Genomic DNA, 26,444 nt, shown 5'->3' on the forward strand with positions numbered 1-26,444 from the left:
CTGCTAGAAACTGTGACATGAGAATATTGGTACCACTCTCATTTAGGCTGGACCCAAGTATGTTGAAATATTTCTTTGACATTATTCCTTTAGGATGAGTAGACAATAACAAAGAAGACACAGAGACTCCAACAGAGTAAACAGTAAATACGCGTAAAACCAAATATTCATGAGACCAGGAGGACGCCAAGAAACTGATGAATATAAACTCCTTTGCACTAATAGTTTGTGTTTGCTGTCAGGTGCCTAAATTCCTGAAACAGTTTTATGGATTCAGATTACCTTAGCCTCAGGCAGGAGGCCATGGACAACAGACAATTTGTCAGAAACATGATAAGTTGGGCTAGAAGCTGAGTAAACAGGGAAGGAACAACTCACCTTATTGAGAGAAATGTTGCACAATGTGACGTGAAACACCGCCAACTATTCTGTCCAGTGATATGTTCAGCAGACAGTATGATACCTTCATTATACAGAGTGTTACTTGCAGTATTGTATGTCTAAAATCTAACTGAGACATTCCACTCACCTGATGAAATCCCAGATAATCCACAATGGTTGAGGAGGCATAAAAGACCATTCCATCACTGCTCACCACCAAGGCAAAGCCTGTCAGAGACTGCACACACACACACACAGACAAAAATAGGTGGTGAGTCAGGGCAGCTCATGCAGCAAATAAACTCAAGTGCAAATACATAATTGACAAACAGAAACAACTGCATTTAATCGGTGCCATTTTTGCAAGGCTAACTTTAGATGGCATGATTTCACCCTGCAGAAACACAGTGCAACAGAGTCAAACAGTTTCATTTGTAACCCAACTGTGGTTACAGTCATTACTGTACAATTATTCTTTTAAGCTTGAGACACACCACAGCCAGAATTTGACACTAACCAGACTTTTTTCGAGCACAATGTTCAATTTCTGTCATTCTTTCCATAATTCTGAGAACAGCAAATAACAGTATAAATGGAACAAAAGATAGAATAATATAACGCAGGAGAAAAAATGAGAGACAGATGGAAATGGAAATGAGTGGGCCAAGTAAAACAGGCTGATTTGTTATGCAAAATATTGCTTTTGAAAGGCTTTTTAAAAATATTTTGATGGAATTTAGACTCATGGTATTTTTAAAGCAGTTAACTTGAAGATGACAGACACGCCAATTTGCTCCCCTTTAAACTTATGTATTTCATAAGTTAAGAACTTTGATAATCAAGTCTGTTTGACTGGTAACGTGCTTTGATTTGTAATATCAAACACACTGATGAAAAGCAGAGAAACTCCAGACACAAACACACTCTCGTTCCCCTTTCCCTCTTTACGCACACCCGTGCACACAAGGGGGAATAATGTGTTTGGCCGGCACAGCTTACGGAGACAAGTGTTGATTAAAAAGAAAATTTAAATAAATACATAACTGGCTTCAGTCAAATGAGGAGGGATGGACAGATGGAGATGGAAACAGGGGTGTGTGAGAGAAAAACGAAAACACAGGAAGGAGACGTGGAAGAGGTCTTCCAGTGTGTGTGCGCGCACGCACAGCTGTGATAGCGTGACAAATGCAAGGCTACTTGACTTGCGTGACTGCTGCTGCCAGAGTCTGTCACCTCTATTTTACTGCGAGACTATGCAGGTCTTCCCTGATGTGTGTGTGTGTGTGTGTGTGTGTGTATTTGTGTGGTACACCCCTGTGGCCTCTCGATTCACACTCATACTCACTTTTCCTCTATGTCTCCCTCTTTCACTTTGTCCTAACAGTGATCTGATTGCCTTAGCGAGCGGTGCAGTGCTCCGCTCACTGCACATGCTCCATCTCAACCACAGAACGCATCCTGATATACCTGCTTCTGAATACAGCAATTTGCCCTAAAACCCAGAGGGATTTGAGTCATGCTGTGACAGAGCAGCGCGGGGACAGGAACATATCTGGAATATGACATGGCAATATGTGGAAAAACATATATGATGAGGAGGGGAGCAGAGACGGGAAGGTGACTCAGGTTCTTGGCGGTGTAGATGCAAATGTTGTTTGACAAGGTCAACCGGCACGTGTTCACAACATCCAGGGGGAGGCTGACCCCCCGTAGATTCAGACACACAAACACGGACGCACTTCCTTCTCAAGCAAGGACTCAAAATAAAATAAAAGAAAAAAAGAAATTCCACATACATGAATACATTATCTGCTTTGCAAAGGATCACTTTTCCTGATCTTGAACCTAACTCAGCACTTACTAATCAAGATGTGGCTATGAAAGATGTGTGTGTCCCTGTCACCACAAAAGCCACACAGCATCTTTTGCACTGCTCTGAAGCTTTTGAAATGAAGACAGGGTAATGTGGGATCAGCATAGCTTACTTTCCAATATACTTAATATATTGGTCACATGGGGCTGTGCAAACATCTGGTAATAGCATGTTGGGGCCAAATCTAATATATTTATAAAAACACTGCATTCTGTCCGAATCCAACATGCCAAAATGTGAAAACCTCTGGGTTTTAGACCATGAATATGACTATCTGGGATCTTTGTTATATCAAAACCATGTGTCTAAGGAGAGATAAGGTGTTCAGACAGTGTAGCTTGTTGTTGTATGATGAAGTTCACGCTGTGATGGTGACATGTTGAAGGTTTCTCATCTAATTCATTCATACACAGCACAGTGTCTGAATGATTTCCATCCAGTTGAAGAGCTTCTCCTCAACACACAGCTGAAATGTAAAGCTGATTGCATATAAAGTAAATACAACAATAATATAAATGACTTAGTGGTTTGGGATTAGGGTAACATGTCCAAACAATGGACACAAAAACAGCTTGAATATACTTGAATGTTATGTTGCCTTTAGGAGGTCCTGCAAGGCTATAAAAAGGCCAGCATTTACATGCTGAGTTCATTTTGGTTTGTTTAGCCACTTCACCTTTCTCCATGCCTCTTCCAAGTCATTGAAATGCCACATTCAATTCCTGCAGCCCATTTCCTTTTTAAAAGACTTTGACATTTTTATTCTCCTGGAACAAATAGGCCTTGGACTTGTGACCTGAAAGAGTGTGTGCCGGCAAAAACGGTACATGTTGTAGGTTGATTGCTGTAATTGGCTTTCCAAAACAGAATACTTGGCAAATATATTTTATAGATGAATGCAGTGCATTTATTGTTCACATATCCAAAACCATTATGGGAACACCCATCATTTATGTTGGAATAGGACAGGCCATTTACAATTCATTTCACAGATACAGAAATGGAAAGAAAAACTAACAAAATGCCTTTACAAGTATAATAATTATTATTCTATTTTCTTTATTTAAAAAACAACCTCACTAAAAACCAAGTAAGAGACATTTATATGTCTGTCATAAAGTGGGAAAAGAGTGAAAGAAAGAAAGAAAGAAAGAAAGAAAGAAAGAAAAAGACGTACTCTATGATATTGGCTGGACTGTGCGCATGCTGTTTTTGTATGTTTTCTCCATTCACATTTCCCTCAGTTCCTTGCATACTAAAGCCTTTAGGTAATGGAAACAGGCACCTGCTGCTGGCCCGCTCCACCACATATCTGCAACTACGACGCCCCCGGCTCCCATAACCGCCCCTGGGAGACTAAAAGCTTTGACTTACAAATCTTAAGAGGCGCTTTGCACGCAGAGCCCAAAATAAAATATTGGTTCACTGGATCTGGAAGCAAGGAAGGGGAGGAGAAGAGGTGGGAGGTGGTGGTGGTGGTGGTGGAGCCTCGTCTTATTGTTTCAACAGAGTTTCTTTGGTTTTCCCTCTGTCTAGCTGTCAGACTGAGATGAAAGCAGTGATGATGAGGTCATGACAAACATGGAGACCTTCTGCCACCGGGAGCACACCCACATCCTACACGCACACATACTGAGGTTAGAGGAATATGGAGATTCTGATATGTTGAACTATACTTGAAATGTAATGTGAAGCAGAGCCAGACCATGTAGGGATTTAAAAGTCATCAATAGAATAGAAAGTTGAATTCTGTAATGGATGTGGAGGCAGTGTTTTTTTTTTTTTCCAGCCTGGACTGGAGTGATGTTTTCCCTATGTTGAGTGTTTGTGAGAAGCTGCACCTGCACCAACTGTAGACACAAAACTGCTGCATTGTTTTGGTGAGTAAATGATGAATAACAGTAGTCTGCTAGCAGAAGGAAATGATGGCGTGGATAAATTGAAAAACACTGTTTTGGGGGAGGATTGGTTTAACGTTGCCAATATTTCTGATCTGTAAATAGCAGGATTGAGCAAGACTCTTAATGTGCTGATGAAATTGAGGAACCGACCACAAGCAAATCTCAAGTTTCTAGTACTGAAAACAATGCAAAGACAACATATTTAATGTTTTATCTCATCAGCTTCATTGATTTTTTGTTAATATATGCTTATCCTGATTTTAATGCAGCAACATGTTTCAAACAAGGTGAGAAAGGAGCAACAAAAGACTGGGAAAGTTGTGGAATGTTCCAAAAACACCTGTTTGGAACATTCCACATGTAATCAGGTTGATTGGTAACAGGTGATAGTATCACGATTGGGTATGAAAGCGGCATCCTCGAAAGGCTCAGTTCACTCAATTCACAAGCACTTTGTGAAACACACGATTGTATAAAGGATATTGCTATAACCGCTGACCCAAAAATCAGCTGTTCTCCAACTGGGGACAAGGCATTTGTCCCCAATTGTACCAGGCGTCCCCAATTAACTGGTCTTTAGTCTGAAAGTCTGAAATGTGTGCCCGAAAGTAGCCTAAGTAATGCACACAGACACACACACACAGATCTGTCCCGTCCCTCTCTTGGGATCCCATCAGCAGAACAACTAGTGCACAGTTTGCTATGAGGCCCCGGTGCAGGTTGAGTCACGCAACGGGAGGCAGCACATCACTACAGTCAATCTATCCTTTTGTTTACCACCCCATTGAGACAACCTAACACGTTAACAGAGGCCTCAGTGGATCGGATCGGCTCTGTGTGTGTGTGTGAGAGCACGCAGTTGTTGGACCATGATCAGTGTCATAATTTGTTGTTTTGCAGATAGCCATTAGGATATTGAGTGTGAAGCAATGATCTGATACTCTCGCAGTTCCCATGTAGTGCTGCTGTATGCGCTGTATGTGTCTGATGATGACACCCTGTCTGCTCTGATGCCTTCAACAGAAGCATTTGCTTCTCTAGGAGTTGAGCAATGCATCTTCACAAGTTGTGAAATCTATTCAAAATATGCATTGTGTGCATTATTCGTCACAGCAAAGTACAACTGTGTGTCCTGATATATGAAAATAACACGAAACTGCTTGTCATACCCTGAAATATTGGCACTTATAATTAATCTGTGGGAAAAATCTGAGGAAAGGTCTGAGGTCAACTGACGAAAAGCAAATGTCTATTTGCTCTGATTACTGTTGACAGGCTTGGTGTGCTCTTCTCACTCTCTTCTGCTCACTTTCACAGACGACCACATGCATTTGGACAGAGATGCACTCATACAGACACACAGACACACACACAGACACACACACAGACACACACACACACACACACACACACACACACACACACACACACACACACACACACACAAGCCGCCAGCGTGTGTGAGTCCCCACCTCCTTCATCAGCTCTGACACTTGCGTCTCACCCTTATGTCACGCAACACCACGGCTTTGCAAAGGAGGTCATGGCAAAGGGCGAAGGGCACACACACACACACACACACACACACACACACACACACACACACACACACACATTCACACAAAACCTCTTACTCCCCCCTTCCTAATTCTCACTCAGTCACTCAGACAAAAATGGTGTCCTGACTGACATATGCAAGCTGGCGAGCATTTCATCGACGGTGATGTCCAACAGGCAGGAAAGTACAACCAAAAAGGCAACGATATGATAACAGCAGTGAAAAGTGATATTATTGAAATGGCTTTGGAACAGTATTTGCATACACACAAGACTCTACATTCAAGTGAACGTGAACAGGAGCTGCACACACAGAAATATTCCATGAGATACACATTCAAACATATGGTTGCTTACTTCCAGGAGGAGGCTGCTTTCATTGACAGTGGTGCCCAGTGGAAGGCTCTCTTTCCTGGGTTCAGGGTTCGAGGATGCTGTGCTGTTGAGGTGCTTCCTGGAGGTCTTATCTTGGTTTGCTATAAGACATGAAAGGACAAAGGGTAAATGGGCTGGAACAAGGGGCTTATTTATGTCCTGTGAAAAAGAAAGTTAAGAGTGGCCAAAAACAAAAGAAGCATTGTGGTCAAAGTCTGGAAAATAACTCACACAGGTCAAATTCTTGACTTTAATCTACTGTACTGCTGCACAGTCAGAGTATAGAGCATATACTAAGGGTTGCTTCAACACAGGCAACTTTGAGAATGAGAACGACAGTGATGCTCCAACGTGTGCTAACTAATTCTCCCACAACCTCTGTGATAGGGCCGTGAGAGAGTTGGCCCGGCACTCAGACATGTGGCGGACACATTAACTCTATCAGTCTTATTTTGCACTGCACTAAGGCCAGGTATTAGTCTGCGTCGTGGGCCTGTCTAAAAAGACAAAACAGTGGAGGATTTCATGACTTTACAGGATTCGTCTCACACGATAGGGCCACATGTAATGCTCACTTTTCCGCACAGAGTGAGGAAGAGGACAGTGCCGACGACATTTGAGAGTTTTACCTTAGGAAGCAAACATAAAGCTTCATCTTTGCTGAAGTGTCAATGCCTCTGTTCTCTAGTTAAGCCTGACCTCTGACCTCTTTGTGGAGGAGGGCAACACAAAAGAAGATTTTGCCAATGGATCTCAAGGTAGGGTCCTCTGAAGAGTCCTCTTAGGACCAGGTGAATTTAGCTATTTTTTAATCTGGACGATATAAAGATCGGCGATTCTTATCTTGGCTTTCACTCTGACCATTGCAAGCTCTTAATACATTGCACTGCAGTTCCAGACAGCGTCAGCCTGACTCTTCATCACTCTCCAGCTCCTCTGTGCCATCTGATATTGAAATAAGGTAGAAAAACACGGCAGTTGTAAAAATATCATGAAATAAGTCACACTCCGTCAACCACGATATGTTTTTATCTGCCTTAAGAGTCCTACCTACTACCATGCCAGCGTGTGTATACATGCAATTAGCCTATAGGAGAGTGGCGTGCAGAACTGTCACATGTGCACTGGTGACGTGTGTGTTGCGTGTTGGAGGCATGTTTGCGTGTTTCTCTTATGGGTGTGCTGTCAGGGGGCATGTGGCTCACTCCAAGAGATCAGCCCTACGCTCCGTCACTCATTGTAGCAGGCACAGATTAGTCACGCAACACACACACACACACACACACGCACACCATAGCCTCATTATGAAAAACTATCTAAGTATGTATGTATGTATCTTTCAATGCTTCATATAGTCCCCACCCCCACCAAATAACCCCATTAAGGCTTCCATTCCTCCCCCTTTAACCTTCTACCATCTCCTGTCCTCTGTCCATCCCTCCTCCCCCCCCATCAACCCATCTTCTACCCTCCTCCTCCTCCTCCTCCTCCTCCTCCTCCTCCTCCTCCTCCTCATCTCTCCACAATTCCTTTGTTCAACTCAGCATCGCAGGCGATCGACAACCAATTTCATGATGCTGGAAGAGTTTCCCTCCTTTTAATTCCACTCTGAAGCACGCAAAAGCTAATGCATCTCATTTTTTCCCAATCCATACATTTTTGCCAGGATTCATTCTTTTAACGCTCAATCCTTTATTCCCCAGGTTTATTCAAGCTGTGAGTGAAAATAAAGGCTGTAATGTGTGTGCCCCTGCTGCCGAAAATCCGGTTACATGCTGATGACTGTACTGACAGGCAGCTTTGTAAACTCATAAATGCCAGTTATAATGTGAAGCATTTTGTCGTCACCTCTTCGAGGTGCAAACACATACAAACAAACAGACTCGGACAGCTACACACAAACAAAACTATTCTCTTCAATCACCACAAAACCATCCATCCAGTGGAAAGTAGTGCAGAGGGAAATGAATCTAATAAGCCTCTTTATTTTCCTCCTTCAACGCCTCATGTATTTTTGTTTTCTCTCTTACGGCAGCTTTTGGAGAGGATGCAGCGTCAGGAAAGACAAACATATGGTATGATTAATTATCGGCACTGGCACTTCCTCTGCCAACAATACTGGCTTTATTCATCACCGCCCGTGTCTTTGGGTTTGCTTTTCTTAGCCTCTATTTTCTCCCTCTCTGGTCTAAAAAGGAAAACAGAGTAGGTAATGGTGAGGCGTTTATGTGCTCTGTGTGAGGACGGGGTGTTAAGTAAAAAGTGACAAGTAGAGGGATGTGGATGCTGCCAAGGGGTGAGGCTGAAAGTGTCTAGCTCCTTCAGTCATCTGTCTTACCGCTTCCACTTAGTACAAAAAATATGAGGACCACCCGCCAAATATTCAGCCACAGCATGCTTCAATTTAACTTAAGTCACAATTGTCTCAGGACTTCATTTGGCTGGGAGGACACCTTGGATGAGCGACCTTGGAGCCTTTAATGACACCAGATGAGTTTGATTTGTTCAAATGAAAAAATAATGTGATATCACAAAAGGGAATACAATGGAAAGAGATAGGAGAAGTGAGAAAGGTTGTAAAATGTGATTAGATTTATGAATGACTGCATTAGACTGCTGTGCTCCTGTTAGAGTGAAAAAGCTGTTTAATTTGTCCCTGGGACAAGAACGAGTGTGTGTATGTGTGTGTGAGAGTATGTGTGACTTCACAACACAGTCGGGTATTAATTTCTACAACCTCTAGGGGGTGAGGTAAGTTTGGCCATGCAGCATACGGGTGCTACAGCACAATGTGGATGTGTTTGTCGGTTTTCAACACCCTCTCCTCTAAAGCCACTTCCTCCTGCTCTACCATGAACAGCTGAAAAAGAGAAATATGAAGAAAAAACAGAGAAGAGAAAGATGAAAGGGGAGATATGTCTCTGAGGGCTCAAAGTGTCACTGACATGCTTTCGCTCTGGGCATAATGGAGATAAAACACAAAGAATTGTCTCGCAAAATGCAGAGATGAATATTTCAATACAGTCCTGTACATTAGAGCATTCGATTCAAAGATGGCATGGCATGACATTATGTTGAAGAGCGCTGGCAAAGAGTGTTGCACGACTCAAAGCGTTTTAGAAATCGTGAGTACAAGCGGAGCATGCATTTTGAACTGAATGGTCGGTAATACTCCAGGTCTGTTCTTTAGCTCATGCTCCCCTCCAGAGCAATATGTGGTGAGGAGCAGATAAGTGTTCATACATGGCTGCTCATAGACACAACACCAGCTGCAGCACGGTTTCAACCTGGGACCCACCAGCCTGCATGCATGCATGCCACTCCAAAGTCAAACAGGTGGTTATTTTTTGTGTCGACAAAATGACACCACATTTCATTACTTTAGACTGCCAGTTAGCTGAAATGAAATTATATTTGAGGATGTAATGTAACAAGCATTAGTAGAAAGTAACCAAGTACTTTTACTGTACTCAGTATCTATTTGAGGATATTACAGATTTTTACCTACAAAACACTGGTCGAGTTTAAAAACATATGATGCACTGTTGTGGATTAATCCGACATCATATAAACCATTTTTAATTGGCTCCACATGAACAGTAAAATGCTGCTTACACATGAGTGCATTAGTAATCCAGTACTTTAATATGTAATACTCCCGTAGCTCTACTAAAGTGACAATTCTAATGCAGGACTTTTGCTTGTAATGGAGTATTTCTATACTGCAATACTGCAACTTTTTCTTAAGCATGGGATCTGAATACGTTCCCCAGCACTGATAAGAAGTAATTTTATCGAAGTAATTCCATCAGAGCGGTGATGTTTTTCAGATGTCTCATATATCTGAGTGACATCCAGACTCGTCCATGTGATCTGTCTGTGTTCAGGCTCTGTGTTCAGCAGCATGGGTGCCACCTTTTGGCAGCTGATCCTCAGCTGTGTGTTTGGCTTGTAAAGAAGAGCTCCGGACCTGAACATGCGAACACTGTGCAGCACAGCAGTCCCTCCCCTCCCACAAGGCTTGCGTGAGTAGAGAAAACTGTGTGTGTGTGCATATGTGTGTGTTGAGGTTGGGTTGGCTTAGTGCCACTTCCTTTGCCTATTCCCGCCCCCCTTCTCTCAGTGCTCTTCTTCTTTGTCTCTCTCTCTCTCTCTCTCTCTCTCTCTCTCTCTCTCTCTCTCTCGCTCTCTCTCTCTCTCTCTCTCTCCACAGGCACAGGAAATCCACAGCAGAGAGAGCAACACCAACACAGAGAGAGAAGGAGGGGGGGGCCAAAGAGAGAGAGAAGCTGGTTGATCAAGGGCTGGTTGTCACGCGAGCGAGCCGTCTGTCAATCTCCCCCCCCTTCCTCCTGACAGGGTGCTGGCGGCCGGCCAAGGCCTTGCGTGCAAGCCGGCGAGCCACATTAGCCCATAAAGAATTTCATAATAGCAACAGCTGTTAAATATTGATGACTGCTGGCAAGCGCTCAATGGTGCTCCGCAAAAAGGTTAAGCCTGCACTGTAATGGAAGCTAATACTTCATTATGCCACAGATCAAATGTCCGGATCTCGCCCTCTCCAAATCCAGCCCTTGCAAATTCAACTTTTTTCTTGTTTTTATACTGCAGCAAAGAGGAAAGAAGGGAAAAAAAAGATTCAGTGAAAGAAGGTTTTGGCGTTTTTATAACTTTTTGAAGACAACAGGAGCTTTTTCCACTTTAATTCTGTCCTGGTTGATGGATATATACAGCATGCATTAAACAATGATTCGATCCTCAATCATCCTTCAATATTAACAATGGATTGAGGTTTATAATCTTTCCGATATTGCTTTGGATGAGACTGTTTTGAGTCCACTGTGACATATAAGATTACACTTGAAGGGATGACTGTGAGGATTTATAGTAATTCCCTTTGGCTGCTAACAAAACAACTTCTACAAAAAGCACTTTTCTTGGTGGCAGGGCAGGAATCACAAATATTCATCTTTCAGAGGAGATTAGAACGTGAGTGAGTGATTTTTTGCGAGGGGCGTGCATTCAGGGCTGCTGGGGGAAGTCTATCTCTGAAGACGGAAAAAAATGAATTCCTGAGTAGAACATAAACAAAGGCCATGGTTGTGCGCGTAGATACTGAAGTGAAGGGAAGTGATATTATGACAAAGCAAATGGGATCACACTGATTGGAGGTCGGGATGTAAACTCGATTGTTTCCACTTCTCTGTTTTGGTTGGCAAGCAGACGCACCAGTCACCATGTTGTACAGGAGTAATAGATCTCGACACATGAGCCCTTGGGCAAAACAGACTTGTATGGCAACTGCTCTACAGCGTGTATACTGCTACCGTATGTGGCTTGACTACACGGTGCATCATAAAACGACGCCATGCACTCTCCACATACACACACACACACACTCTAGGATGACGATAGCAATCCTAATATGAAAGTCATCTAATTGCTTCTATAAATAGAGAACACGGCTGATTGTGGCGCACATGTTTTATGCGACCATGATGCTTGTCTGCTGAGAAAATTGCTTTTCTGATGAACCCACTGAAAGAGCGACGCACATTCAGAGCCAGCTAAAAAGGCTGTCTAAACACTCCTAAATTTTGCTTGTCAAGCCTTGGGAAAATTAACCACAACATAAGGCCAACGTGGTGCAATATTTATACAGACAATTAGAAAAACTAACAGGATGCAAATGGATGGAGGCCCAAGGAGAATGTGCTTCAGCGTGAAATGATGTGCTCTCCGCTTACACACACACACAGGCTGCATTCAGGCATGTGTTGCGTGAGATGAGCCAGTTATGCAGGAAAGCTTTTAATTTGACTTTACCCAAATGAATGCAACAGTGTATTTTCTCATTGAAGACAACAAGACGCTCCAGTTTTCCTGCCGTTGCCGGGGATCTGACGTGTCCCACCAGCCTAAACGCTCGACCCAGGCCCCCAGTCCACTCAGCGGGGGTGAACTCAGGATACAAACTCCCTCATGAGTCACATATATTGCAGCAAAAACCCTGCCTGGGGGCTCAACGGTAATGCATGTGTACACACTCTGACGCTTGCATGTACTGGACAGTTCACCGTTGCAGAAACAGACACGCATAGTGGAAGTATATTTTGTGGGCGGCAGGGGGGAAACTCCATTGTTAGGTCTATTCTTCACTCTCTTCAGTTTGTCTCCTTTGCGTCTATATTTACCACAAACTTCCTCTGATCTGCTCATTCTAATAGTGACATAATGAATTTCCTTTTGGGGGACCTCTGTGTTCATACACGGAGAACACTATGAAAATCTACCCTGCAACAACACATTTATTTTTACATTGCTAGTGTACAGTAAGTGAATTTTTAAGGAAATATCTGCGCCTTGCATGTAGTGGAGTGTAACATTCACATCTGAGATACACTACTGTAAAAGAAAACATCAGCTCCTGCATGCATGCATGTGTTTGCATGGTTACTCTATAAATAGTTTTTCCTTGGATTCCTGTTTTGATGAGGATGACTGCGGCTTGTTGCGCTCAAGGAGCTGGTGGTTAATAAAAGTTGCATTCAGGAACCCCACCTGGCCACAATAAAGCACAAGCCTTCTATTTCTGTACTCACACAATCTCCATTTTAACAAGACTGAGATCCAAGAGCTTGAAATGAACGTACAGCGTGTCCTGTTAAACTGTAAAGTTTATGTGCACACTTTGCTCGTTGCTGTAAAGCACATCTCACTGATTTTGACTTTAATGAGAGATAAATTTGAAATGAAAACCTCTCGTGCTTTATAAACAAACAAGAAGCTTGGAAACAGATGTGCCATGAGAGGTGGATTTAATGTTTTAAATTAAATATGATTGGAATTGCAAAGGGGAAAAAGGGGGGATGAAGACGGAGAGGAAGAGTGAAAGAGTGACAAGCAATAAATTATTTTTTTGGTTCCTCGTAAGTTGAGTTATTTTGGTCCAGGCTTTAGTCCAACAAGTCTAAAGTAAATGCACTTCATCAGAATCTAGACTAGAGCAAATGTATAGCAGAGCACAGGACTGTTGGCTCACAATGTATAGAATAAACAACCATAAAGTGTTTTTTATATAGCTCTCGTTTCACTCAGTCGTCCTGCACTATTTAACACCGGCTGAGTTTTTCTTCACAAAACACACCAGTGCCTTTGACTCTCCTGCTTATTCAGACTGAAAAAGGAAATACTCAAGTCAGAGAGCTCAGGGAATAATTATTAGTTTTCTACTCCTGTACTTTAGTCTCGCTGCATTCCTGCATGAGAGGGAAGACAGACAGAGACGAGAGCGGAGGTTAGAGTCTGCGGTACCACATGAACCTCCACTTTAGTAAAATGCTGGCTCCTGGTGTTGCGTGCCAACTAGTGTCACTCACATAATTCAAAATAACAGGGAGAAAGAAGCACAACAAGCCTCAGATTATCCCTCTTGTATTCTCCTCCCAGTTGGCCAGTCAAACGCAATCGTCGCCTGTTCTGTGGTCACTGCGAACAGAACGTTCAACAGGTTTTCTGGAAAAGAACCACACCTTTCATGAAAAGTTGATTCCATCAGTGATAATGTTCGGGCTTTTTTATCCATATAACCTCTGCATAACAAGAGGGTAATCTGTTAAAAAGATTATGGAGCCGTTTCGGCCCATTGAGGCAAATAATAATGGGCAGATGGTCCCTCAGGCTGAATCCATATGGGAGGGAAACTACTTTAATGCTGCTGTAGCACGCAATGCTAAACAATTGCTAACCGCTGAGATGGGCTGGAAAGAGAACATTATGGCTTCAACAAGTTGTGCTCATTTGCTGAGCTTTGAGTCGAGAAGGCTTTGTTTTAGTGGAGGAAAAGTGGGTACAAGGTGGCTGACAACATGTGCTAATGACTAGTACTGAGGTCAGATGAAGAGCATGCAGTGTTAGACATGAAACAAGGGTGGAAAGCGTACAGTGTAGAAGTCCTTTTACAGCACAGCAGTGCTTTTACAGTAGAAAACATCACTGCCCTGTAAAAACCATGTATCTCTGAAACATCAACTTTTCATGAGCTAAGGAAACACACTTGTTTTTAGCTTAGTGACAATGCATTTTAGATAATCCATTGGGGTTTTAAATAGTTTATTTAGCCTGAGAAGTAGAATTTTCTCAACACAACGCTTATCTTTCAAGTAAAAAAAAAAAAAAATGTATTAACATCTGTGTGTTTATGCAATATGTCCCTTGCAGAATCCACATCAAAACACCACGCACATGCAAATGCACAGAAAGGCGCAGCAATGTGTAATTAAATGGGTGTGAGGTGGTTAATGTGTTCCAGGTTGAGGGTGATCAACTGATAGCCATGATGCTGATCATGCTTTATGCATGAAACCCATTAACTTGTCAGTCAGTGGACACTATCAGAGGTGTTATGTATCCACTGTGCTTCTCCCTGTGTGTGTGTGTGTGTGTGTGTGTGTGTGTGTGTGTGTGTGTGTGTGTGTGTGTGTGTGTGTGTGTGTGTGTCTGCCTGTGTGACCAGGACCAATCTGTGAAGCAGGTCATGTAGAACAATAGCATGATGTACTATTCTCTCTCAACATGCGGTCACAGTTCAATTTACTGTTGTCACCCCAGAACAGAATTTCCTAGTATTAAAAGCACACTACTGGTTACATCCAAGTACATCAAATTATAGCTGACATTTCTAAAAAAAAATCACTGAAAAGAGTTATTTCATGCTGTTTTCTTTTATATATCTCAAGAACGTTTTCAGTACGAAGAAGGAAAGAGACAGACCCTGTTTGTAGTGTAAGGCCTAACAGTTTCAGCCTGATTTGATTTTACTTAGCATCACCTGTCAGCTTGGCTTTAACATGAGCGACTCCTCTCCTGCGTTTCTCACCACCAATATCACACAACAATTTGGCCTCTGACAGAGCTAATTCATTAACCGACACGCTAACCCAACAGTAATCTGATTATCTCTCTCCTAACACCTCGCCCCTGTGTTGCCGGGTATTAGGCCGGAGCCGCAGGCAAACACTGGATGCTCGCAGAAACACCCCAGAGGCATCTCAGGGGCTTCAACTTCCTAACTTCAAACACGATGTCTGTGACGTCAGCAGGAATTTTAAAAATAGGCAAAAATACTGTGAAGGTGAGGACAGATTTACAATAACGTACAGATAAATGAATAAAACCTTCAATCAAATCAATGATTCTATATGACAAAGAACATAATTAACAACTTTATTAATCTAGTTTTGAATGGAGATGTTTAATGGTGATTCTTTTCCACCTTGACAACATCAAAAATTCTGAATGAAACATTGAATACATATAATATTTTCACTGATATATGATAGACACAGTCACGGTCAAATGTAAGCTTATTGAACAATGAGGAAAAGTTATATGGCAGCTTTAATCCAGCAATATTAGTATCAGCTTTCCAAAAACCCTGTGCTCAGGATGTGAGCTCTGGGAGAACAGGTGAAAACAAGTGAGGTGAGTACAGCAAGACATCCTTTGTAAGGTCTGGACATATCGTGATTGTCCACTTCACATTCTCCCATCTGTGCCCCTTGCATGTCATCACCACACTCTAATCCAAGCCTGTTTATACCAACAGTGTTTGCTCCGATCACTTCATTTGGCTCAGGGAGGGAGGACACATACCCCCTGTGCTATCGCCCAGCAGGCGATATGTGTGTTTGTGTGTGTTTGAGTGAAGGATATAGGGGGGTGGAGGGCTTGATGGGGAGCGATGGTGGGATCACGCAAGCTTGCTAAAAGAGGCAAAGTCAGGAGAGAGTCACGCATGGCAGGGCTTTGCTGTAGATGCCACTCTGTCGCCACTCCACTTCCTGGCATCTGGTGTTAGCGTGATGCTACGAGTGTATGTATGTATGTATGTATGTATGTGTGTGTGTGTTATGTTTAATTCCCAACCAACTGAAGAGATTTTCAGAGTGTAAACAAACACCGACATGTCTGCCCTCTCCAAACAGCCTGTCGCTCTGAACAGGGAGACAATTTTTCTTGCTCTACACACACTCCACCATGCTGAATTGAGCGGCATGGGTGCCGTACAAGGAAAATGAAAGATGAAGGTATTAAGCCACTAAGCTTTTTTTTTTAAAGGGGCATGCCACCTTTTTGTCTTTAGAAGGTCAGTTATCTGCAGGAGCTCTACTCAGCCTGTGAAAACACTTGTATAATGTCTTCTGTGGATCTGGAGGAGTTTGTCTGAGAAAGTCTGAGAAAGTAACCCTGATGATGTCATAGTGATGACAACCGGGTCATGACAAAAGTGTTACAATCTGAGGATACTGATTTGGAAGGAAGTGGACAAGACAAGGAGGGTGAAAGAAAAAGATACTCTTGATTGCATTACGGGAAATGTAGGATGCAGCGTATTTGAATATTATAGCATATTATAGACTAAAATACAGGATATTTCGGCCTCTGCTGCACATATTGTGACCATTTTTCTTTAAATTTGCCTCTTGCAAGTGCCCTGACTTTATGGAAGTGCAATACCAAATCACCGCAGCACCCCTTCAATCCAAGGTAGGAGTTATTTGTCAAATAAGGCCTGTAAAGGTCTCAAATTTCCACTAAAAATCAGCCGCACAAGACATTGGTTTTACAGCCAATTTAAAGAATTCACGCTTGAAACAGGCCTTCTGCCATCACATAGCCATTATTCAGTTCACCAATACCCTGAACAAGCTTTGAAGCTTTTCAGAAGTTACTAAAAGAAACTATTCCTCCTGCCTTTGAGCTGACAGGACTACAGGATGTCATTTTCATGCTAGATTGCTTAACAAAATGTATGCAGAGGTGTTACTGTAGCAACAGAGATTGCTTTGGCTGCGGTTAAGAGGAAGGGAATGACTTTACTAAACAAAAGTCTTGGCAAAAATGTAACAGTGAAGCAAAAATGCTCCTGTGCGTGCATGTGTGTGTGTGTGGTTTTGTGAGTCTATATTTGTGTCAACAGGCAGGTCACTCTGTATTTTTTGCTCTTTGGATATGAGTGTGCATATGACACAGTAACTGTTTGTGTGGATATGTGTGTTTCAGCCTGGTGATGATCTCATCACCATGTGGTTCAGTCTCCTCGTCCCACTGAAATGAGCCTCTGCTTCTCACGGAAGCAAAGTGGGAAGCAGTGGTCAGTGAGTGCGTCTTTGGATCGGGGAAAAAGAGAGATTGTTTTGGACGGCTGGGCAGAGTACAGTAGGGCACAGGAGGGTCAGCAGACAGAATCGAGTGTCCATCCACTGACCCAAAAGCTTCTGTGTCCCTGAATCACACAAACAGATGCAAACACTGACCTGTAGGTTTCACTGTCTTCAACTTACTATATGGCTTCTAGTCTCAGATTCATTTTTACTTGGAGCCAGGAGATTGGTACTGATAGTTTGTCCAAATATACACATTATCGTCAACTTTGGCCCTTCTTAAGTGGTTCTTTCAGAAATCAATTCTTGTTAAGTGTTTGAAATGTAGGAAAGTAAAACTCACCAGAGGAACTGAGGATGATCTATGTCTGATTGCTGCAGGATAACAACATGTGACAAAAAAATTCCAGACTGGATTTAAACGGGGATATAACTGAGCTATAGATCTGCTAAGATGCTAAATTGTGCTTTTATGTCCTCATACTTTGCAGAAATCTGCAGATGGTGAAGAGTGACTCTGCAATGCTGAGGCAAGGGATAAATGTGGAAAAAGTTTCAGAGGAAATATTGCAGGCTAATTTGATTTATGTAAATAGTAGGTAATATCCAGTCATTATATAATTTGATTTGTTAGGATTTACATTACTTATAAAGACAGCTGCTTACAAAAATCTTGGAAGAAATGCAAGATGAGATCATGTGCATCTGATATTTGTTTTCAAGTTGGAGATAGAAATGTAATCAAACAGAAATGCATGCATGTATCTGTCAAAGAATTAAAGGACAACAATGGTAACAAAGGGCAGAGAGTCTGGAAAGTTTGTGCTTCAAGTCAACAAGTTTGTGCTTCAGTTTAAATGAAGGGAATTCCAAGTTCAAGGTTCAGAAAGTCTTTGCACACAAGGGGAATTCTTATACAGTAAATGCTGTAAGTTGAAGATCGGGATCTAATGCATGGCACACTTCTCAAACTACCCTCGCAATTATCGCCTCCACACTAATGAACCTCACATTACACCGTGTGTCAGTTAACCACCATTTGGGCTCAGCAGCATATAAATTTCCACTTCGGCTCTTTGGTGTCGGCCTACAACTGAAACCTGTGGGCAACACTGCTGGACCAGGGCCCATATCTGTCTGTGACTCCAGTTCTGACTATTTCCATGCTGCAACTTATTTTGAAGGGTTACTGTGCATCTTAGAAATTCTCTTCAGCCTTCAAGCTGATAAACTCTTCATAACCCAAGTGCCCTGAGATGAAACTAAAAATCACGGCTGTTTATCTTTGGAGATGTAGGGTTTATTCAACAGTGCTACTTTGGCTTCACTTGCTTTCATCTATTTCTGAGCCTGTGTGCATTTTTCCTTTAGTAGTGGTGAAATAGCTCTATGACTCTAATAAAGTGGAATCTAGTTACAACGTTCTACTTCTCTTTCTCTTATCTCTTCTATTCTCTGATGTTGCCCAATTTCCTCACAGAAAACAAACACCATAGTTTTACTGAATCAAATCTAACTGCAGTGCTAAGTGGGATGGCTGCTTTAATGAGGCTGCTGAAATCTTGTGGTTTCAAACACAGACTCAGAAACTGAAGTAGCTGCTTTGTCCCCATAGAGCTCCAAAGTCAACTTCAGCATTATGGCTTTGTTTAACCGAAAATATTTAACTATTATATATATATATTAGAACTCACCATTCTTGCAGCGAGAAATCTTTAAATACATGAAAGATTTAAAATTATTTGAAGTATTTTTTGCTTTCATAACACAGCATGTGATTTCCAGGCAGAGAAACCTCAACTGAGACACCTCAAACCAAACATGTCAGAGGTACAAGTGACGAACATGTGTTTTCAAAGCAGTTTATCTGGAGCTGCACTGTTCTGTACTGTACGTCACTATGCAGGCCAGCCCTCATGCATTTTCTGCTTGCAGCTGAGGCCTGATTTATGAGCAGGACCACAGAAATTCCTCTGCAATAGCTTCAGGATGTCTCTGGAATAAGAGAAATAACTTTGATTTGGGAAAGTATTAGCTGCTCAAAACACTGCGGAGTTCTTGTCACCAACTCACGCGAGGAAATGCATCCTCCTCTCTGTTGCATAAGGACACTGTACATTGCGGCATGTTTATTGCTCTTTTACTCATCGGTTCTCTTGTGAAATGATGGGATGACTTTCCACAATGGTCAGCTAAATAGAACTTTAATGTTCTGTGAACTCAGTGCTGCGTCTTATGCTTTTTTTATCTTGACAAAACTGAAAAATCCTGTTCAACAGCTCCAATGCTTTGGTCAGACAGTGATTCATGCAAAGGTTGTAGAGTGGCTCAAGGAATCTGGCTCAAGAACTGAAATCAAAGAGTCGGGAAATCAATTCTAATTTGCAGCATGATGTCGATGAGTTCAGCTGATGGGGCTGTGAGGGTACATCAGTCATATCCAGATTGAGCAGCTGTTTCTGGAAAAGTGTTGTACGTGCGTTTTTATTGCCCTTCTCACTGAGAAATACAGGAAAATCACAGAAGAGACAGAAAGAGAGTTACAGCACTGTCACAGTTAGAGAACTTGTCACGCATCATTCCAGACCCTGATCCATTAACAGTCAAGGACGCACACACACATAAACCCAGTCTCGAACATAAATGCCAGCATGTGCACATTTACAATTTATTCATTTAGGGGTGTGGCTCTTGCTGAAGGATACTCCAGCAGGACACACAGCTGCTGCAGGGTTTGCACTGTCCATTTCAGGGCCAGTCTCCTGTTACACACACTCTGCACACACACACACACACACACACACTCACACACACACACAAAATAAACACACCAAATACCCACATCCTCCTCACCCAACAACAGTGCTGCAACTGTTTCTCATGTGACAGAAGGGGGGTGAGCTTTCGAGCTGAGGGAGTGGTGGGGAATAGCGTGCGAAGACCTAATACAATGTTTCAACCCCAGATGGGTCACATCAGTAGCCCGCAATCAACAAATTTGGCCCTGCCAAGTTTACACGCTTTACATGTCAAAAGGGACGGCACAGGGAAAAGAGAGAAACCTGTTTCTTCTTTCCCTCCCGCCCCGTGCTTCTTTTTATCGCCTGCCACAGCTTATAATTATTAATTACTGTGACTGGTTTTTCCATTGTGGAAGAGAAGAGAAGAGAAGAGAAGAGAAGAGAAGAGAAGAGAAGAGAAGAGAAGAGAAGAGAAGAAGAAAAAGGATGTTATGGACTACAGGGACAGAAAATAAGAGTGAAACCCAGGAGGCTGAATGTGGAAAATAACAGCGAGCTGTCACAAGGGCATTTCATGGAAAATTAGCAGGAATAGGTTAAATGAAATAAATGCCAGGGGTCACAGGACACCCTCAAGCTTGTCAACCCTCCTAAATCCACTTTTCAGTACAGCAGGAAGTGCTCAGCAACAGCTCTGCGGTCGGCCGATCCATTTCCTCACTGACATCAGTGATTATTACCAGCACCGCAGAGTCATTTAGGGCTGGCAAAACACCTTTGTCTCTGTCCAAAGTGGTTATGATGAGCCCAGAGGACACCTGGCGTGTGACTTTAGATGGGGGGGGCTTCCTAATGTGTTCACAGTAGAGATATTTAAATAAAGGCGATGATATCACTGTCTCTGGAGAAATAAAGAGATAACAAAAGTTTCAGCATCCTGCACCCAATTATCAGTGAGAAATCACACACGCATGATTACATTGGCGCAAACACACACAAGATGAGACATACCAATGCATAAGAGATCTCTGTCTCTCCAACACACACACACACACACACACACACACACACTGTGCGCTCTACAATCTCTTCCCATAGCAGTGTGTGGTCTTGTCATTCAGGCTTTGTTTCCACTGTGGCCTCTCATCTTTAAATAGCCTGCTATAATCTGTCCTTCAAGCACAGACACATCTAGTTTCAGACCAAATTTTATAGTGCGCCGTGCCGTTTGAAATCCACCGTTCAGAGCAGACTGGAAGATCTGAGCCCAGATCGGCTTCAGGATTGCGCACATGATGATAGAGGTGGAGGCTTCGCATCAGTGGAAAAGGAGCTCACTCCTGGAGAGTCGTTTATATGTTTTAATGTGGAAGTTACACAGTTTCCTAAAAGATCAGCTGCAATTTACTGAATGATCACAAAATGATAGTGTCAGAATGACAAAGGAAATCTGTCTTTTCAGCTTTCCGCTTTCGCTTTGTGTGACTCCACACAGAACAAAATGCTTTTAATTGATGTTATTGTGGGATAATGATTTGACAAACTCTTGCAGGCTAATAATCATCATGAAGAACACTTGAATTTGAACTTAGTGGTGGCTCAACATGGTGTTGCAATACACGCTTCAATCCCCATACTACTAACTAAAACTCTGACTAACAAAGAAGAGCTGGGAAGACAAAAAAAAAGAGATTGGAATCCTTTTTGCGCAATAAAAAAATGCAGAAAGAGAGGAAAAGATAAAGAGAAGCCAGGGTGGGAACTGTCATAAACTGAACAGAGAATGAGATTCAAAGACTTTTTCCCACCGGACAATAAAACATGAAAAAGTATGTGTTAGAAGGAAGGAGAAATCCTTTGTGGCTCCACTGTACTGTGAAGGAGAGTCAGATAGAGCTCCAGATGTGTCTCAAACATGCTTCAAGTTTCATTGTGATACTTAGTGGGTCTTAGTGAAGCAGACCCGGGGTTTGTATAAAACCCAATCCAGGCTGGCTCATGTTCACGCATCGCCAGATGGTTCGCATATGAGCGATAGATAGCAGCAGTTTTGACCTTAATTGCACAGTTATCTTTTTAAAGATAATTGTACACACCATCCACCAAATTACTCAGTAGTTTTGATTTATGATACACTGCAGCTACAAGATGATGAATACTATTCCTGCACTGCACCACCATCGCTGTCTGGAGTGATGAAATACTTTTGAGGCTTTGAGTCCTCATTATTTCGACATATTTAAAAGTAATAGTTACATGGATTTTGTGCTATCCCTGCAAGCTTTATTTCGCACTTGTTTTTAGGTATTTTTAGTTATGAATCCTCAGCAGGAAACAGAAATCGAAAGCAGGTGTTCAGTGTGTCTTATCTGCTGTATGTCTGTGCTGTATACCTGCGTATTTTAGGGAAAAAAACACAGTTCCAGCAAATGCAAAGGATATTGTAACACCTCCCTCATTTCAACACTTCCCCGATGTGAAAGTCAACGCCTGACATCACCTCTCCTTTCCTGTCTCTCCCCTTCCCCTTGCTCCGCGGTCACAGCTTCTCCCTGTCTAAACATTTAGTCTCATTATGCCACAATAGAGCAATTCACCTCCAATCACCAGGGGTGAATCACTGAGGCAGAGGAGAGGTCGAAACAGCGAGGGGAGAGGAGTAAAGAAAGAAAGACAAAGTGTTTTTTTTTTTTTTTGGGGGGGGGGGGGGGGGATTAGCTAATCACTGCCTGCTGATTTTAATCATGCAAATAATCCCAGAGTTCTAAATGCTGAACTGAATCTAATTTTAATGCATTTTTCCTAATTTCTTCATACGACAGAATACTTGTTGATAAAGTTGATAAAGAATTTAAACATGGTTTTGGATTTTTTGGAAAACAGAGACTCGTGACACATAATGTGCATTTATTTATTTTTCCATCTTCATTAAGCAGGCAATATGCCCCAGTTGTGGAATAAAACAAAAACGACTTGCCCAGATCCAATTAACACTATTTTTTTTTCTGATATTTCAAATATTTGATTAAAAGAGTTTGACAGTTGGAAGGAGACGCCGCTACAGTCAAGTTGCCATAATTGCCTTTCTGTATCTCTAATTCATATTTTCTTGACTCAAGGCCAAACAAGCTGGTTGATACGCTGCCAACTGGAACATAAACTGTTATGCTTCTGGCTTCTTTCACATAGCGTATTTTTTTTACTCTTAAGTTAAATCACACACAAACTGAGCATAATTTTTTAACCTGGCACGTCATCGCAAGGCATCATCGGCTGCACTGTTTTTATGAAGATTAAATTGACAAAGGAAAGCAGGAACAGACCTTGCTTCTGATCACCAGGTGCACGTGGTCTGTGTGTGCATTCCCGCGCACTGACTGTCTCTGTGTGTGATCTCATCTGATCAGTGTCAGGTATGACAGCTCTGCATCCAGAAGGCGTCTGGGGGTGTGCGCACATGTGCAGCATGATTGTTTCATTTACATGTATGACTGCACCACATCAGTGTATCTAAGTGGTGTGTGAGAGAGAGCCATCTCAGTGTTAACTATGTCATCCCTATATCCTAAAGGTGTGTGTATGTGTGTGTGTGCCTGTGGGATGGAGGGAGCTGGGATTCCCTAAAGCGTGTTCAGTAAATCCTTAGCCTGCACGGACTCCCAGGCATCGCGTGCAGCAGGGTGGGACTCCCAAGCTAAACCACGCCCCTGCATGGCCACACACACACGCACACGCACAGTAGACAACATAACAGAGGCCAGTACAACAGCTAGGTGCTAGGCTTAAGCTGGTGTCGTGGGAGGGTTAATGGATTTCAACCATTTATTCACCTGTCATCCCCATTAAATCCATAGCTGGTCCTTCCGTGACCAAATGAGACCTCTTATCTCTATAACAGCCCCTGTCTGGTTAACCTCAACCCCGCTTTCTCTCCACCGTGTGTGTCAGTGGAAATGCATATCCCCTGTATGCTCGCGGCAGCTCCCCTGGAAACATAGGATGATACTTATCTCATGTGAATATGAAAGCAGTGATCGAATATACCTGCCTTTACTAGGAATGCCTTGGGATTAATCCTCAATATGTTTGTGATTTTGTCATGGCTGCAACACCTTCGGAGAAATGCAGTTTTGAAGTTAAGAGCAGGTTTGGCTGATGAGTCTCACATGTCAAGGAGGTTTTGCTCGCAGTGTGGGTGGTCAGTCCACAACAGATCTGAGCACTGACAAGAAAAAACGTTGAGCTGTTTGTGTGTGTGTGTGTGTGTGTGTGTGCGTGTGTGTGTGCCAGAGTGTGTCGAGGTGGTGGATGTGTGCTTGAGGAAGGGTGGAAGGGTGAGAGTGCAGCTTATTATGGTTGACTATCCCAAAACATGTCATTGCTGAGAAATGGCTGGTTCTCCTCCTCCAAACTATTTTCAGTGAAATGCTTTTCATTCTGAACAGTGTTTTCTACTGTAAGAGTGCAGATAAACAAAGTCTGTTTCCTCCTTGGATTGTTGAAATATTTATCGGTCAAGCTGGATTTTCAGTTTGGAGAGCGTTAAAATCTGGAGGCCAGTTGCTGTGCAGCTACTGTATACGGGTGGATTATTTGGCATGAAGGTGACCTGCTGTAAAGAACCATCTTTCAACAGGAGGATAATGAAACTCTACAAGCTCCAGCTTTACTGAGCAGGAGGACTGATCAGCAACTTGTTATGCTTCTGGGACTGAGAGTGCTGTTCGCAAAGTTAGCTCACAAACTTCACTTTGCTCATTGTAGCATTAATTCAAATGCACTGCACAATTGATGACTGAAGACTGCCAGCACCTTTTTATTCTCCTACGCAGAAGAACTCACTCTATACATCATAACTCAAATAAGACAAATTGCCCATTTGCTGGGCCGTCATTGATCTTTCTTTCAGGTTGTCTCGACAAACATGGCAGCTGCTCTGGAAACAAGTCTTTAAATGTCAACATATTTCTTCCGTCATATCTGAAATGCTGTGGCTGACCATTTTATTTTGGGATGGGTCAGCCAGACCAAGAGATGCCAGGCCTCTGGGAAACATTATGCCTGATATCTGGTTTATAACACCTGAACAAGGGCTCTGTAGCAGCTACATGGCATTTTTATTGATGCCGATTCAGTCCTGACATCTGTCATTAGGTGTTTATGTATATACTGAAAAAACTTGTCAATTAATCATGTCAAACCTCCAGAATAAGAGACTTCTGTTGCAAGGTACTTACAAGAGAGCTGCACACTCTGACATACTGGCTACAAACAACTCTATGATCTGGACAGATAACACAGCAGACACACTCCCTTAACAGTTGAAGTTATCAGTAACAGGTAGAGCTGATGAGGTCCAGGTGGGGTGTGTCTGGACAGATTCTCTACCTTAGGAAGACAGTTGTTTTGCTCTACAGTTGATGTGAGACATCTCAGAACTGCTTAGTTGATCAGTTTGACTGATTTGTGTCTGGAAATTAACACTATTAAGGAAAATTTAATTATGCTATTTCAAGCCTGCAACCTGCTTCATCTTTGTGTGTACAAGCGTACAGTGCAGAAGCGCTAATACGTGTTCATGTGTGCAGCCTCGATGTGTAAACTTGACACCATTACAGCATGTGATGCACACCACACCTGTGCAAACAGCACTACAAAGACTCTCCTGTTTTCATGGAATGGCCCTTTAATTAGCCTTTAATTGGGCCACAGCTCCCACAGTTAGGACAGCGAGACACAACCAGACAGCTGTGGAACAAACAGGAGCAGAGAAGGGAGATTACCTGTATGAATGGCTGGAAAATGACTTAGTCAGTAATCATCAGTCATTTTCAACACTGTGATCAGCCGCTATGAGAACTGCATGCATTATGACGCAGGGTCTTTTAATAAAAACGATATTTACATAAAGATAAATAAGCTAAAGCTGTTAGGTAATGGGGCTGTCAGCACACACACATACACAGACACACACACACCTCCATACCCCAAAATACTTCATGATTTACAAACCGCATCTGAGAAGTTATGCAATGTTCAAACATGTGGCCAGTATTGAAAACAAACCGTGGCACGCAACGGCAGCGAGGTCATTTTATACACTGGAGAGTCTTACTGCTCTGCTCTCACTGCTCTCTCCCTCTTCTCTCCCTGAATCTCTCTCGACCTGCTCTCTCTTTCACTCTCATTCCCGGAGGAGCACTTGTGCAGCTCACAGGGAAAGTGGTCAGACATTATTAGCTCAGCAACATGCCACTGAGTTTTTCCTGACATAAGTTGAGGCCTTAAATAGACTTAACACTGCAGCAGAGACACGCGATGTCTTCTACTTTTAGAGCCATTGATGAAAATAGGAGCGAACCGCGGGCAATTTGGAACGAATGACAAAAGGGAAGAAAAAATGATACAATGTAACACAATTCAATGGCACCAATCCTGATGATGAGGTGAT

General features: G+C 42.6%; 1 protein-coding gene across 1 annotated transcript in view; it reads right to left on the reverse strand.

The window, feature by feature from the left end:
• The window catches only part of LOC143314548 (uncharacterized), a 67,740-nt gene that overhangs the window by 11,074 nt on the left and 30,222 nt on the right, over positions 1-26,444 (reverse strand). The window contains exons 4-5 of the mRNA XM_076721610.1: positions 6,070-6,188; positions 530-619 (exon numbers count right to left, since the gene is read on the reverse strand). Coding sequence (XP_076577725.1) covers positions 530-619; positions 6,070-6,188 — 209 coding nt within the window. The remainder of the gene's footprint in view (positions 1-529; positions 620-6,069; positions 6,189-26,444) is intronic.

Source organism: Chaetodon auriga, chromosome 21 (assembly GCF_051107435.1).
Source record: "Chaetodon auriga isolate fChaAug3 chromosome 21, fChaAug3.hap1, whole genome shotgun sequence".
NCBI classification, from domain to species: Eukaryota; Metazoa; Chordata; class Actinopteri; order Chaetodontiformes; family Chaetodontidae; genus Chaetodon; species Chaetodon auriga.